Source organism: Bombina bombina, chromosome 4 (assembly GCF_027579735.1).
Source record: "Bombina bombina isolate aBomBom1 chromosome 4, aBomBom1.pri, whole genome shotgun sequence".
Classification (NCBI taxonomy): Eukaryota; Metazoa; Chordata; class Amphibia; order Anura; family Bombinatoridae; genus Bombina; species Bombina bombina.
The window spans coordinates 535,924,777-535,941,155 of NC_069502.1; the positions used below are offsets into that span (position 1 = coordinate 535,924,777).

Here is a 16,379-nt window from a genome sequence, read left to right on the forward strand (position 1 = left end):
CATACAGAGCTGAAGAGGTCGCATGTGAAAACGAGCAAAGGAGATCGCATCTGATGCGGCAGTCCTAAGACCTAAAATTTCCATGCATAAGGCTACCAAAGGGAATGATTGTGACTGAAGGTTTTGACAAGCTGATATCAATGTTAAACTTCTCTTGTCTGACAAGGACAGAGTCATAGACACTGAATCTATCTAGAAACCTAAAAAGGTTACCCTTGTCTGAGGAATCAATGAACTGATTGGTAAATTGAACCTCCAACCATGAACTTGAAGAAACAACACAAGTCGATTCGTATGAGATTCTTCGAAAATGAGAAGACTGAGCAAATACCAAGATATCGTCCAAATAAGGAAATACCAAAACCCTGTTCTCTGATTACAGAAAGAAGGGCACCAAGAACCTTTGAAAAAAATTCTTGGAACTGAGGCTAGGCCAAACGGTAGAGCCAAAAAACTGGTAATGCTTGTCTAAAAAGAGAATCTCAGACACTAAAAGTGATCTGGATGAATCGGAATATGCAGATACACATCCTGTAAATCTATTGTAGACATATAATGCCCTTGCTAAACAAAAAGCAGGATAGTCCTACAGTAACCATCTTGAATGTTGGTATCCTTACATAACGATTCAATATTGATAGATCCGGAACTGGTCTGAAGGAATTGACCTTCTTTGGTACAATGAAGAGATAAAATAAAACCCCAGCCCCTGTTCCAGAACTGGAACTGGCATAATTACTCCAACCAACTCTAGATCTGAAACACATTTCAGAAATGCTGAGCCTTTGCTGTGTTAACTGGGACACGGGAAAGAAAAAAATCTCTTAGCAGGAGGCCTTAACTTGAAGCCAATTCTGTACCTTTCTGAAACAATGTTCTGAAACCAGAGATTGAGAACGGAATTGATCCAAATTTCTTTGAAGAAAACGTAATCTGCCCCATACCAGCTGAGCTGGAATAAGGGCCGCACCTTCATGGGTACTTAGGAGCTGGCTATAGATTTCTATAAGGCTTGGATATATTCCAAACTGGAAATAGTTTCCAAACTGATACCGCTCCTGAGGATGAAGGATCAGGCTTTTGTTCCTTGTTGTGAGGAAAGGAACGAAAAAGACTATTAGACCTAAATTTACCTTAGATTTTTTATCCTTTGGTAAAAAAGTTCCCTTCCTTCCAGAAACAATTGAGATAATAATTTAATACCCTGGAAAGAAAGGGAAAGCAAAGTTGACTTAGAAGACATATCAGCATTCCAAGTTTAATCCATAAAGCTTTTCTAGCTAAAATAGCTAGAGACATATACCTGACATCAACTCTAATGATATCAAAAGATGGTATCACCAATAAAATTATTAGCATGTTATAGAATAATAATAATGCTATAAAATTATGATCTGTTACTTGTTGCGCTAAAGCTTCTAACCAAAAAGTTGAAGCTGCAGCAACATCCGCTAAAAATATAGCAGGTCTAAGAAGATTACCTGAACATAAGTAAGCTTTTCTTAGAAAGGATTCAATTTTCCTTAAATAAAGTACTATCTGCCGTAAGAACAGTAGTACATTTAGCAGGAGTAGAGACAGCCCCATAACCTTAGGGATTTTGTCCCAAAAAACTCTAATCTGTCAGATGGCACAGGATATAATTGCTTAAACGTTTAGAAGGAGTAAAAGAATTACCCAAATTATTCCATTCCCTGGAAATTACATCAGAAATAGCATCAGGGAGATTAAACACTTCTGGAATAACTACAGGAGATTTAAAAACCTTATTTAAACGTTTAGATTTAGTATCAAGAGGACCAGAATCCTCTATTTCTAATGCAATTAATACTTCTTTAAATAAAGAACGAATAAATTCCATCTTGAACAAATACAAAGATTTATCAGTATCAGAATGATGATGTTCATTTAAAAAAAAAGAGAAGTTTTAAAAGACTTTTATGTAAACTAGAAGGAGAAATAACAGACATAGCCTTCTTAATGGATTTAAAAAATAAAATCTCATATGTTTATCAGGAACACTCTGAAAATTAGATGTTGACGGAACAGCAACAGGTAATGTAACAGTACTAAAGGAAATTTTATCTGCATTAATAAGTTTGTCATGACATGCAATACAAACAACAGCTGGAGAAACAGATACCAAAAATTATAGCAGATACACTTAGCTTGGTAGCTCCAGCACTAGACAGCGATTTTCCTGTAGTATCTTCTGACTCAGATGCAACGTGAGACATCTTGCAATATGTAAGACAAAAAAACAACATATAAAGCAAAATTGATCAAATTCCTTAAATGACAGTTTCAGGAATGGGAAAAAATGCCAAAGAACAAGCTTCTAGCAACCAGAAGCAATGAAAAATGAGACTAAAATAATGTGGAGACAAAAGCGACGCCCATATTTTTTAGCGCCAAATCAGACGCCCACATTATTTGGCGCCTAAAATGCTTTTGGCGCCAAAAATGACGCCACATCCGGAACGCCAACATTTTTGGCGCAAAATAACGTCAAAAAAATGACGCAACTTCCGGCGTCATATGTGTCGCCGGAAGTTGCGGCATTTTTTTGACGGAAAAGAATTTTTGCGCCAAAAAAGTCCGCGCCAAGAATGACGCAATAAAATGAAGCATTTTCAGCACCCGCGAGCCTAACAGCCCACAGGGAAAAAAGAGTCAAATTTTTGAAGGTAAGAAAAAAATGATTAATTCAAATGCATTATCCCAAATATGAAACTGACTGTCTGAAAAATAAGGAAAGTTGAACATTCTGAGTCAAGGCAAATAAATGTTTGAATACATATATTTAGAACTTTATAAACAAAGTGCCCAACCATAGCTTAGAGTGTCACAGAAAATAAGATTTACTTACCCCAGGACACTCATCTACATGTTTGTAGAAAGCCAAACCAGTACTGAAACGAGAATCAGCAGAGGTAATGGTATATATAAGAGTATATCGTCGATCTGAAAAGGGAGGTAAGAGATGAATCTCTACGACCGATAACAGAGAACCTATGAAATAGACCCCGTAGAAGGAGATCACTGCATTCAAATAGGCAATACTCTCCTCACATCCCTCTGACATTCACTGCACGCTGAGAGGAAAACCGGGCTCCAACTTGCTGCGGAGCGCATATCAACGTAGAATCTAGCACAAACTTACTTCACCACCTCCATCGGAGGCAAAGTTTGTAAAACTGAATTGTGGGTGTGGTGAGGGGTGTATTTATAGGCATTTTAAGGTTTGGGAAACTTTGCCCCTCCTGGTAGGAATGTATATCCCATACGTCACTAGCTCATGGACTCTTGCTAATTACATGAAAGAAAAACTGATGTGGCCCTCTGGACTTTTGATCTCATCTCCTGGGAAAACCAAACTCTCTGTGCTCTTCTAGACCCCCAGACTGAACCCCAATCCAAGAGAATAAGGACTGACATTACTTTCCAAATTGGACGAATAAAGGACGCCCCCACAAACAGTTTTTAAAACTATTCACGAGGGCAGAGATTGCTTCACTGAAGAATTCTATAGGATTCTATAAAATAGCTGGGTGAAATTTTGGCACCCTTGTCGAAGCATGAAAAGTTGAAAAAATGTCATTGAACCATGAAAAAGGAAGAACATCTGATGCTGCAATCATCAGACCTAACACTTCCATACACTGAACTACAGATGGGTTGGAAATCTATTGTAGTTGTGAACAAACTGACTAACTCTGATCCCATGCATAGTTACTAAGTACTACAAAAGAGGCTCTTGATAAATGGAAAGAGAACGCTTTTAAATTAATTCTCCATTCATGTCTGCGGAATAAAAAACAACAGTTGACTGTTGATATACAGGTGAAACTTGAAAAATTAGAATAGCGTGCAAAAGTTCATTTATTTCATTAATGCAACTTAAAGGTGAATCTAATATATGAGATAGACTCATTACATGCAAAACAAGATATCTCAAGCTGTGATTTGTCATAATTGTGATGATTATGGCTTACAGCTCATGAAAACCCCAAATCCACAATCTCAGAAAATTTGAATATTGTGAAAAGGTGCAATATTCTAGGCTCAAAATGTCCCACTCTAATCAGCTAATTAAGCCATAACACCTGCAAAGGGTTCCTGAACCTTTAAATGGTCTCTCAGTCTGGTTCAGTAGGAATCACAATCATGGGAAAGACTGTTGACCTGACAGTTGTGCAGAAAACCATCATTGACACCCTCCATAAGGAGGGAAAGCCTCAAAAGATAACTGCAAAAGAAGTTGGATGTTCCCAAAGTGCTGTATCAAAGCACATTAATAGAAAGTTAAATGTGGAAGGGAAAAAATGTGGAGGGTAAAAAATGTGGAAGGGAAAACTGTGGAAGAAAAAGGTGCACAAGCAGCAGGGATGACTGCAGCCTGGAGAGGATTGCTAGGAAAAGGCCATTCAAAAGTGTTGGGGACTTTCACAAGGAGTGGACTGAGGCTGGAGTCAGTGCATCAAGAGCCACCACACACAGACGGATCCTGCACATGGGCTTCAAATGTTGTATTCCTCTTGTCAAGCCACTCGTGAACAACAAAACGACATCAGAAGCGTCTTACCTGGGCTAAAGAAAAACAGACCTGGTTTGTTGCTCAGTGATCCAAAGTCCTCTTTTCTGATGAGAGCAAATTTTGCATCTCATTTGGAAACCAAGGACCCAGAGTATGGAGGAAGAATGGAGAGGCACACACTGCAAGATGCTTGAAGTCCAGTGAGAAGTTTACACAGTTTGTGTTGATTTGGGGAGCCATGTCATCTGCTGGTGTTGGTCCACTGTGCTTCATTAAGTTTAGGGTCAACGCAGCCATCTACCAGGAGATTTTGGAGCACTTCATGCTTCCTTACGCAGACAAGCTCTATGGAGATGCTGACATAATTTTCCAGCAGGACTTGGCACCTGCCCACACTGCCAAAAGCACCAAAACCTGGTTCAATGACCGTGGGATTACTGTGCTTGACTGGCCAGCAAACTAGCCTGGCCTGAACCCCATAGAGAATCTATGGGTCATTGCCAAGAGAAAGATAAGAGACATGAGACCGAACAATGCAGAAGAGCTGAAGGTCGCTATTGAAGCATCTTGGTCTTCCATAACACCTCAGCAGTGTCACAGGCTGATAGCTTCAGGCCACGCCGCATTGAGGCAGCAATTGCTGCAAAAGGGGCCCAAACCAAGTACTGAGTACATACAGTACATGCATGCTTATACTTTTCAGAGGTCCGATATTGTTCTATGTACAATCCTTGTTTTATTGATTGCATGTAATATTCTGATTTTCTGAAATTGTGGATTTGGAGATTTCATGAGCTGTAAGCCATAATCATCACAATTATGACAAATCACAGCTTGAACTATCTTGCTTTGCATGTAATGAGTCTATCTCATATATTAGTTTCACCTTTTAAGTTGCATTAGTGAAATAAATTAACTTTTGCTCGATATTCTAATTTTTCGAGTTTCACCTGTAAAATACAGCTGAAGGAAAAAATGAAGCCTGAATACTACATGAGTTCTTCTTACAGGCAAGAAAGTTTTGAGAACCTTTGTAAACCTTCTGGGAGATGTAGATAGATAAACTGAAAAAATATGTCATGAAAGACAAATCTTAGAAATTGGAGATGGTCTAGGAATAGAAAGGAAGGCATTCTTCAAGTTAAATGCAGATATAAAATGACCCTGTTGAATAAGGGTAGAATTGCCCAGCTTGTTACAATTTTGAAAAATAGGAACTCTTGAGAAATTTGTTTAAAGTCATTAAGCAAAGACTTGGTCTGAAAATTCCCTCTTTCTTGGGATTAATGGAAAAGAATGGAATAAAATCCTTGGCTTTGTTCTAACTGGATTAAACTTCCAGTAGGATCTCAAAGGTTCAGTTCAATGTAAGGAGGAGTAAGATTTTTGGTTCTTAGATTGACGCTTCTTGTCCTGAAGGAAAAAAGTTCCTTTTCCTCCAGACACAGTGGAAATTATGTCAAGACCAGGTCCAAATAAATTCTCCCTTGAAATGGAAAGCTAAAAGTCGGTCTTTGGACACATTTTGGTCAGTACTGCTGAAGTCATATACTTAGTACAAAATCAAAATATGCCAACAATAGGACCACAAATAAGTGCATTAATCGGCTTTAAACAACTTTGAAAAGCTACATCCAACAGAGTATTCTGAGATTTGCACAAACTGTCACACCAAAGAGTATGCACAACTTCTACAGAAGCAGTGCTTGCTGAAAAAGGTGTTTCGATGAAAGGTTACCAATTTCACGTCCATATGGTTCTTGACAAATGTATTATCCTCTAAGGGAATCATATGTTTCTTCTAGCTCGGGTATTGATTTTCAACAGTAATTGATGATTCCGTGGACTCCCTGTGTCTTTAAAAAGAAAACAAAATTTATGCTTACCTGATACATTTATTTATTTCTTGACAAGGTGAGTCCACGGCCCTCCCTTGTTTTCAGACAGTTTTTTTTATATAAACCTCAGGCCCCTCCGCACCTTATGTTATTTCCCTTCTCTCCTTTTCTTTCGGTCGAGTGACTGGGGGTTGTGGGAAGGGAATTGAAACTTAACAGCTTTGCTGTGGTGCTCTGTGCCTCCTCCTGCTGGCCAGGAGTGATATTCTCAACAGTAACTGATGATTCTGTGGACTCACCGTGTGAAAAGAAAGTGACAGGCTTACGAGCCTGAATCATGGTCTCAATGACCGATTCGGAAAATCCCTGCTTAGCAAAATCAAGCGTTCCATCTCCAAGCAGTCAGCTTCAGAGAAACAAAATTTGAATGAAGAAAAGGCCCCTGAACTAGGAGAAAGGGTCCCTGAACTAGAAGGTCCTTCCTCAGAGGGAGTCTCCACGGGGTAGAGACGACACTTTTTTTTTTTTTTTTTTAACAAAGAAACTGGAGCACTTCCCTTCTTCACCCTGTTCTCAAAGGCAAAGATAAAACTAGAATACAAGAAAGGTGGGAGTGATTGAGTGCAGCAGTCCTAGTTTGCACCTTTTTCCCGTTTTGTGCTTCACTATCTTTCTACTTCTCCTTGCTTAGTTATACGTAAGAATACAATACCAGAGAGGTGAGAGGGATTGAGTTCGCTTAGAGTTTTTGGATTTTTTGGCTCCTCCTAGTGGTAAGGAGCTGAATCCCCGGAGTAACGGCTTATGGACTCGACAACTAATGAAAAAAAGAAGGGTGGCCCTATGTGATTCTCACAAATCAAGTAAAGAAAAAAGAGAGGGGTAAAAGCTCTATAAACTGCAGTAATAGAAGAAGACATTAAGTAAAAGAGAAGCAAAGAACAGTCAAGCCTACTCCAAGCAAAACCTGTATTAAAAATTGAGGATAAAAGAATTGGGTTGTGATAAGTTGTGTCCCATAAAACATATTGAAGTTTACATTTCCCTTCAAATGATGGCTTGCTATTATCCATAATTAATAATCCTCTTTATCTGCATGTGATGTCACAAAAAACAAGTGAAAAAGTTTGAATGTGCAACTTACAATTTCAAAATATAGTATATTTAAAGGGACAGGAAACCTTAACATTTTCTTTCATGATTTAGAAAGACATACAATTTTAAACAACTTTCCAATTTACTTCTATTATCAAATTTGCTTCATTCTATTGTTATCATTTGCTGAATGAACAACATTGCATTACTGGCAGCTAGCTGAGCACACCTAGTTAGCCAAATACGAGACACAAATGTATGCAGGCACCAATCAGCAGTTAGTTCCCAGTAGTGTTGGAAATGTGTGTAATCTTTTTTTAACAAGGGATACCAAGAGAACAAAGCACATTTGAAAATTGAAATAAATTTAATAGTGTCTTAAAACGACATACTCTATCTGAATTGTGCAAGTTTAATTGTGACTTTCCTATACCTTTACCTATATCTTTCTGTAAACTGCAGCCTTGATTAATCGCTCTCCATTGGCTAGCTACATGTTTATCTAGTATATAAGGAAATGTAAAATAGAAAAAGGGTGGGAGTAAAGGTATCTCTATCTTGGTTCCCAGCCCAACAGAATTCAAGTCAACAGAAGCAAAATACTCTTAATTAAAATAATAAAAAAGGCTAAATGTCCTCACTTCATTGTGAATGCTCCTCCTGTTAGCTTGCCAGTGTCTGGGTCTAGAAAAGCAAGTTTAAGGCAGCAGAGTGTTGGCAATCCAACTTCATATTTAATCCCAACAATCTTCATAAGCTCTTGTTCCTGTGGATAAATGGATCAAAAATGATCAGAGTTAGAGCTTTTTTAAGGTTTAACAGAAAACAAAGATAATTATTATTCTTGCCTTATACAAAAATAAAAAGATGGACACACATACTTATAAACACATAGATGTATAATAAAAGGGGGACAGTGTGTGTGTGTGTGTGTGGGGGGGGGGGGGGGGGGAAAGAGAGAAAGGAAATAACATAAGGTGCGGAGGGGCCTGAAGTTTATATAAAAAAAACTGTCTGAAAACAAGGGAGGGCCGTGGACTCACCTTGTCAAGAAATAAATAAATGTATCAGGTAAGCATAAATTTTGTTTTCTTTCTTAAGACACGATGAGTAATCATCAATTACTTTTGGGAATCAATACCCAAGCTAGAGGACACGTATGATTAGGGAGGGACAAGACAGGAAACCTAAACAGAAGGCACCATCAATAGAAGAACCTTTCTCCCAAAAGAAAAATATGCAAAGAAGGCCAAGTCGTAGTCTTACAAATCTTTTCTACAGAAACCGTATTCTTGAAAGCCCAAGAAGAAGAAACAGCCCTAGTGGAATGAACTGTAATTCTCTCAGGAGGCTGCTTTCCAGCAGACTCACAAGCCAAACGAATAATACTTCTCAACCAGAGAGAAAGAGAAGTGGCAGTAGCTTTCGGATCTCTACGTTTTCCAGAAAAGCAAACAAAGCAGAAGACTGACAAAATTCCTTAGCAGTCTGCAATAAAATTTAAGGACCCACACAATAACATAAATTATGCTTACCTGATAATTTTCTTTTCTTCTGATAAAAAGAGTCCACAGCTGCATTGATTACTTTTGGAGAAAAAAGAACCTGGCCACCAGGAGGAGGAAAAGACACCCCAGCCAAAGGCTTAAATACTACTCCTACTCCCCTCATCCCCCAGTCATTCAGCTGAGGAACAAGGACCAGTAGAAGAAATATCAGGTGAAAGGTGCCAGAAGAATAAATAAGGATGCCCCTCAAAAAAATTACGGGTGGGGAGCTGTGGACAGCTGTGGACTCTTTCCATCTGAAGAAAAGAAAATTATCATCAGGTAAGCATAATTTTTGTTTTTCTTCTTAAATGGGTCCACAGCTGCATTCATTACTTTTGGGAAAACAATACCCAAGCTATAGAGGACACTGAATGCCAAGACGGGAGGGTACAATAGGCGGCCCATACTAAGGGCACCAGGCCTGAACCCCTACCCAAAAACATCATCATGCAAGCACTAAAAGACAACTGAAGACCAAGTCCTCACAGCGTCCGAACATAGAATACAAAAGTATCCAACCACAAAAAATGTGTAACAGACCCAGACGAAAAACCCCGAGTCGAGAAGACAGAGTCAACATCAGGATGACATAGAGGGTACTTGCTAGTAAGTAGAAGCAGCCAACAAGAGAACCGATTGCAAAAAGAAACCCCCAGACAGAGGGCACGCTCTAGGCAACCTAAGCCGCCAGACCTAAAAACAGGTCTCCAAAAGGGGAACACAGAACCTCAATCGAGGCCCCCGAGGAGAGGTTAAACCCAGAGCCAGAAGGAGGTGTAATCCTGGACCCTGCCTGTAAGCCTAGTGAGCTAGCAACTATGCCCACCTAGATCCTGAAAATGACGTCTCTCCGAACCCACACCCAGCCAGACCAACCCAGCATCAGCAGATCCGAAACCAGTTAAAAAACGAGTAGAAGAATGGCTACAGCCATCCCCCCACAGCACGGGTGCAACCCGACTCCTAAAACAGCAAGACTCCAGATGGAACGTAACAACCCAGAGAGACACCCCTCTGCGAAAGTTAACCCACCATTCCAACCTCCTGAATCCAGGAGAAGCCCCAAGAAAGGGACTACATCTCCATAAGAAGGAGAATAACCTCTTAAGAAAAGGGATGTAGCCAGAAAGGCAACATCTGTCCTCAAGGCACGAAGCCACCAGCTAAAGAGAGATCAATCCCCAACACAGATGTCCTTGGAAAGGACCCCCTTAAAAGTAGCTTGCTAACACACATCCCCTGTGTAATGGATGCAGCAGAGACACCGCAAACTCATTCGCCTGCAGAGCAATGAATCCAAGGGTTACCCTAGCAAGCCGAACTAGGGAATCCAACCCTAAGGCGCATCAAGCTTAATGAGTAACAGACACTCAGAAAAATCTGGCCAACCATGACCAGGTCAGGTAGATTGAGTAAAGGACATAGCCCAAGTTCCCAGTACCGGGGAACCCTAAACCAGCCCTTAGGCCTAAGATTCCAGTAACAACCCATAACTGGGTCCACAAGGAAAAACGCTGAGCGTAGACTCAGCAACCGGAAGCCTCAGGGATAAAACTGATCCGGACACCCGGATTGTTAAACAAACAATACCCGAGAACTGAAGACCCCGTCTGACAAAAAAAACAGACACAAGGGATATGGTGCAATATCCAGATCAATCCGGATAACAAGAACTCGTAAGTCCCGACCGAAGGAAGAAACCATACCTTGCTAAAATCCTACGCTCCAAGGAGCAAGGCGATAGAAGTCGGATTACGACCCTAGAGCCCCTAGACTTATCAAAACAGCCTCAGGACAACAAAGCAAGGGATACCTTGAGGTCAAAACCCCTCAAGCAGGGCTAGTCTCCACATCACCTCCAAACAAACAGAGGAATACAGGGAGAAGAGGAGCAAAGCCCTCCCAGCTGCGGGGAACCTCGAGCTAAGCCAAATGTCCCCACAGGGATCAACCATCTCCCAGGAACCCAGATCCCTTGAAAGGAGACCTAACTCACCCGAAGACAACGGAAGAAGATCAAAAAGGTCTTATAACTCTGCTAGACAGTAAACGGTCAATGTGCAAGTTGCAGTTGGTTACACAGATGTCCTTGGACATTAAACTGCGTACAAGCACACATTCAAGGTGCAAAGAGCTGCAGCTGGTTTCAAACTGCAAACCTCCCGCATGCTACTCAGCTATTCACACTACTAGCTGTTGATGGACCAAGTCCAAAAGGACAAATCCAGAGCCTCAAAAAAGAAGGCCAAACTGCTCAAACAGTGGTAAGAGGGCACTAAGCCCTCCAACCCTACACTGTGTGGGGGAGGAAACTCTAGGGTCCGATAATACCAGACGTAAGAGAAAGTGACGCAGCAGAAACTCCACTGACCCAGTCAGCCATGATTGAAGGCTATAAGGACTAAAACAATCCCACCCGCCTCACGGACCCACAGGTCCTCTTGAATGCTTAGTTTGAACATATAAAACAAATGATAACCTGAGCACTAAGCGCCTTGACCGGACCAGCCGAGCAGAACAGAACAGCGCCATGTGTCTGAACAGCCACAAGACCGAATGAACCCAACAGGACCAGCCTGCACCCAGGGCCCTAACCGGCAAGCTGCATAAGTCCTCCCTCAGAGGGAAAGAAAGGAAACAGACATTTTTAACATAGGACTAACATGTCCAAAACAACTTCCGAAGAAGTAACTAAGAGTATCGATCCTAGAAGGTTCCTGAAGGAAACAATAAACAAAATAAAAAACATCCTATCGGATAAAAAGAAAATATAAGGAAACCTGGAGGTTAACGCCCAAGAAGAAACAGGCCTACCCGCAGGACCAGCCAAATGGAGCCCTGATCTTCCATAAACTGGGAAAGATTTCAAAATAACAATCAGGAGAATACATCATTCCCACATGTCTAATGAGGTGCACCATTCTAATTAGCAGACTGAAAATTCTTGTATCCAAAAAGGATAGCGTCATTTAATAACTGAAAAACATGTCTGAGTATTACGCAAAGGAGCACAATTCTATAACGAAAGGTACAACACACAGGGACAGTTACAACCACAAATAAACGTCTGGACTCTGCAGACGAATAATAGCCAAAAATACGTGGAAGCGAAAACGTGCTGCAATCTCCAGGGGGAACACGCCAACCTGCATGGAGGAATAATCATAAACTGGGTTACCCGCATGTGCAGAAGTATGTAGCGGTAGGGAACTCGCCTCTCGGAGGACGGTAACCCCAGAGGCAGATGTGGCTCAACTGTCCCTTGATTCCCCGAGCCCGAGGAAAAAGGTGCTCTCATATGGCATACAGAACATAACTGGTTGACATGTGTCAACGAGGCCAATCCGGATTTGTCACCGGACACAGAATCTGAAATTTGAACAGTCTCTGCATCAGAATCCTCCATAACTGGAGAGAGGATATGCAAATATGGACTAAAGAATTAAAATTAACAGCACCTGACACCCACAATGGCTGGAGCCCTCACCACCTCCTATAAACCAGACCCCTGCGGACTAGAATTTCTCCTTCGTCACACGGTCAGGAATGCGGAAATGGAAGATGGAACGTAATAACGCCCGGCCACAAGGTGAACCGTACAGTCCAAAAAAGCACGCCAATCATAAGGTCGCGCCACTTCCAGAGGCCTTAATGTTCCAAACCATGAGCCCAATTAACACCACACATAAGCAGGTTGAATCATATAACAAACACAATAAAAAAAAAACCTGTTCAATAACCCCCTTCAGGAGATATTAACCCTTGCTACCAAGATACTAAAGGAGACTCACTGAGACCCTTAAGGTTAGTTAGACCCGCAAGGTGGTAGCCTCTCGGGAAACATCCGAATTACAGTACATTCATGAAGAAAGTAAAATAAAACGATCTTACAGGAACACGGCCCTTCAAGTGTGACGGATAGTAGCATGGCCTCTGCCATGGTCTTGAGAAAGAAAGCAGGCAGCGGAGCGAAGTTTGACAACACCGATTACTTGAGGAGCTGTTAACATGAGTCAGGTCGGGATGGTTTCGCAGAAAGACTCTCCCTGCATCTCCGGACTCTAACTTTCATCCAAGCCCTCACTGAGAGACTGATAGGATTACTTAAAACTCCTGTCCCATGTCGTAGAGTACTACCCTCCATAAGAGGCAAAACAAACTTCTGACACTTCTCTGCCATCCTCCTGGGACAAAAGGCAAAGAATGACTGGGGGATGAGGGGAGTGGGGGGAGTATTTAAGCAATTGGCTGGGTTGTCTTTGCCTCCTCCTGGTGGCCAGGTTCTTTTTTCCTAAAAGTAATGAATGCAGCTGTGGACTCTTTCCATTTAAGAAGAAAATCAAGGTTGTGAAACAAACATTCTTTATGAGAAGGATTAGGATAGAGAGAAGGAACAACAATTTCCTGATTAATATTTCTGTCCGAAACAACCTTAGAAAGAAAACCAAAACTTGGTAAGAAGAACTACCTTATCTGCATGAAATATGAGATAAGGAGAGTCACACTGCAAAGCTGAGAGTTCAAAACCCTCCGAGCAAAGAACTAGTAGTAAGAAACAAAACCTTCCAAGAAGATAACTTAATATCTATGGAATGCATAGGCTCAAACGGAGATTGTAGCAAAACTTAAGAACCAGGTTAAGACTCCAAGGTGGAGCCACAGATTTAAACACAGGCCTGATTCTGACCAGGGCCTGACAAAAGAAATGTAATGTAATCAGGCACGTCCGTCAGACGCTTGTGCAACAAAATAGATAGAGCAGAAATCTGACCCTTGAGGGTACTGACAGACAACCCCTTCTCCAGGCCTTCCTGGATAAAAGATAAGATTCTTGGAATCCTCACTCTACTCCAAGAATATCCTTTAGTCTCACACCAAAAAAGACATTTAATTATTTCTTGTGACAGGCTTGCAAGCCTGAATCATGGTCTCAATGACCGATTCGGAAAATCCACGCTTAGCAAAATCAAGCGTTCCCTCTCCAAGCAGCCAGCATCAGAGAAACGAGATTTGAATAAAGAAGGGGCCCCTGAAGTAGAAGGTCCTTCCTTAGAAGGAGTCTCCACTGGGTTAGAGACAACACTTCTACTAGATCTGCATACCAGATCCTGCGCAGCCACGCAGGTGCAATTAGAATCACCAACACTCTCTCCTGCTTGATTCGAGCAATGACTCGTGGAAGGAGAGCAAACGGAGGAAAGAGATATGCCAACCTGAAGTTCCAAGGAACTGCCAGAGCATCTATCAGAAAGGCTTGAGGGTCCCTCAACCTCAAACCGTATTTTGGGAGCTTGGCGTTCTGACGAGATGCCATCAGATCCAATTCCAATAGCCCCCATTTGGTTGTTAACCTTGGGAACACTACTGGATGAAGCTCCCACTCCCCAGGGTGAAAAGTCCGTCTGCTCAGGAAATCCACTTCCCAATTGTCCACTCCTGGGACGTGGATGACAGATAGACAGAAACTGTAAGCCTCCACCCACTGAATGATTCGCACCACCTCCTTCATGGCTAAGGAACTCCGAGTTTCCCCCAGGAGGCCCGTACCGCAGACTGTAGAAACAGGCAAGCGGAAAGAATCTTGGCCCTTCCGATTTCTATCAGAAATATTTACATTGATAGGGAATCTATGAAAGTTCCCAAGAAGATCACTCTTCTAGCCGGAACAAGAGAGCTTTTCTCCATGTTGATCAACCGTGGGAACGCAGAAAAGATAACAAGATCTTTCTATGAGATTCTGCTAGTTGTAAAGATGGTGCCTGGACCAGAATGTCTAACTTGTAACCCTGGGAAACTATGTCCACTGTCCATGGGTCTGGTACATCTCATTTCCAAGCTTGCGAAAACTGAGCGAGTCTGCTCCCCACTTGATCCATTTCCAGATCGGAGGCAGAGCCTTCATACTGACTTAGAATCAGCAGCGGGTTTCTTGAATTGTTTCCCCTTGTTTAGAGATTTAGTTTAGAGATTTAGAGTCAGTTGCGTGTTTTTCCCACCCGTAGTATCAGAAACAATTTCTGTCAGACCGGGTTCAAACAAGGTCTTACCCTTGTAAGGAATCGCTAGAAGCTTAGACTTAGAGGAAACATTGGCTGACCAAGATTTCAGCCACAATTCTCTGCGAGCTAACACAGCAAAGCACAATATTTTGGCACCCAAATTAATGCCCTGCAAGAGAGCGTCAGTAATAAAGGAATTGGACAACTTAAGAGCAGTAATCCTATCTTGGATTCCCTCTAAAGGAGTCTCTACCAGAAGAGACTCGACAAGGCGCAGAACCATGGGCCTCTTATGTCCGTTTTGATTTATTGGCTACACTAGGAGGCGCCCTTCTTTGTCTCTCTTTGTCGAACCATTAGGCTGCAGCAATTGTCACAGTGGTGATACACACTGCAGGTTGCAATTGGAGACCCAGATGAACATACATTTTCTTCAAAAGCCCCCGGCTTTTTTTAAAGGAGCAGCAATCCTCAATAGGAATAGAAGTTCTCTTAGCCAGAGTAAAAATGGCCCCTTCTACGTTAGGCACCGATTGCCACGACTCCTTAATGGAGTCAGCAACAGGAAACGTCTTCTTAAAGACAGGGGACATGAAAAGGAATCCCAGGACCCTCTCATTCCTGTGCTATAATCTCCGGGGCACGGTCTTGCACAGTAAAGACCTCCACAGCGGAAGGACATCAAAGAATGTATTAAGCTTGCCAGATTTCCTAGGGATGACAACAGTAGGAGTATCTGAGTCGACAGGAGAAACCAAAAACATCCTTCATTCATCAGCTGAAGGAATTATACTGTCCGAATCTGAGATTTCACCCTCAGAAGCTACCGACGTATCTTGCTCATTAGACTTGTGAGAAAGGATAACTTGGGTAACATAAGTCGGAGCAGAAACCCTACTATCTGAATCTTTAATTTTCCTCTTGCGTTTACCCTGTAGGAATGACAGCTTATGCCACAGATAACGCAGTGGATACCTGGGCAGCAATCTCTGCATGCAAAAAAACTCCTCCAAGGGATTAAGAGGAACAGCAGGGAACTGCATGTGACACCAATATGCCTTGGGACATATGAAGAGAATTCTGTGGCATAGCTTGAACAGCATCAACCTGGGAGACTGATGGCTCAGAAACAAGGAGTCTATCTTCAAGAGTAACAGTCTCAAAGAATAATAAAATATGCAGGTACTGTACCTTTAAATTTTAACATGAACTGTACTGTACCTTTAAGGATAATTAAATAATTCTCTCATAATGCTCTTTGTCTCCTCCTGCTGGCCAGGAGTGAGATATTCCCAACAGTAATTGATGATTCCGTGGACTCACCGTGTCTTAAGAAAGAAAATAGTATGTATTTATATAT

The 16,379-nt window shown here is 41.7% G+C and overlaps 1 protein-coding gene across 1 annotated transcript in view; it reads right to left on the reverse strand.

The window, feature by feature from the left end:
• The window catches only part of PHIP (pleckstrin homology domain interacting protein), a gene marked incomplete in the record, with an annotated part of 1,163,892 nt that overhangs the window by 390,392 nt on the left and 757,121 nt on the right, over positions 1-16,379 (reverse strand). The window contains 1 exon segment of the mRNA XM_053710468.1: positions 8,112-8,236. Coding sequence (XP_053566443.1) covers positions 8,112-8,236 — 125 coding nt within the window.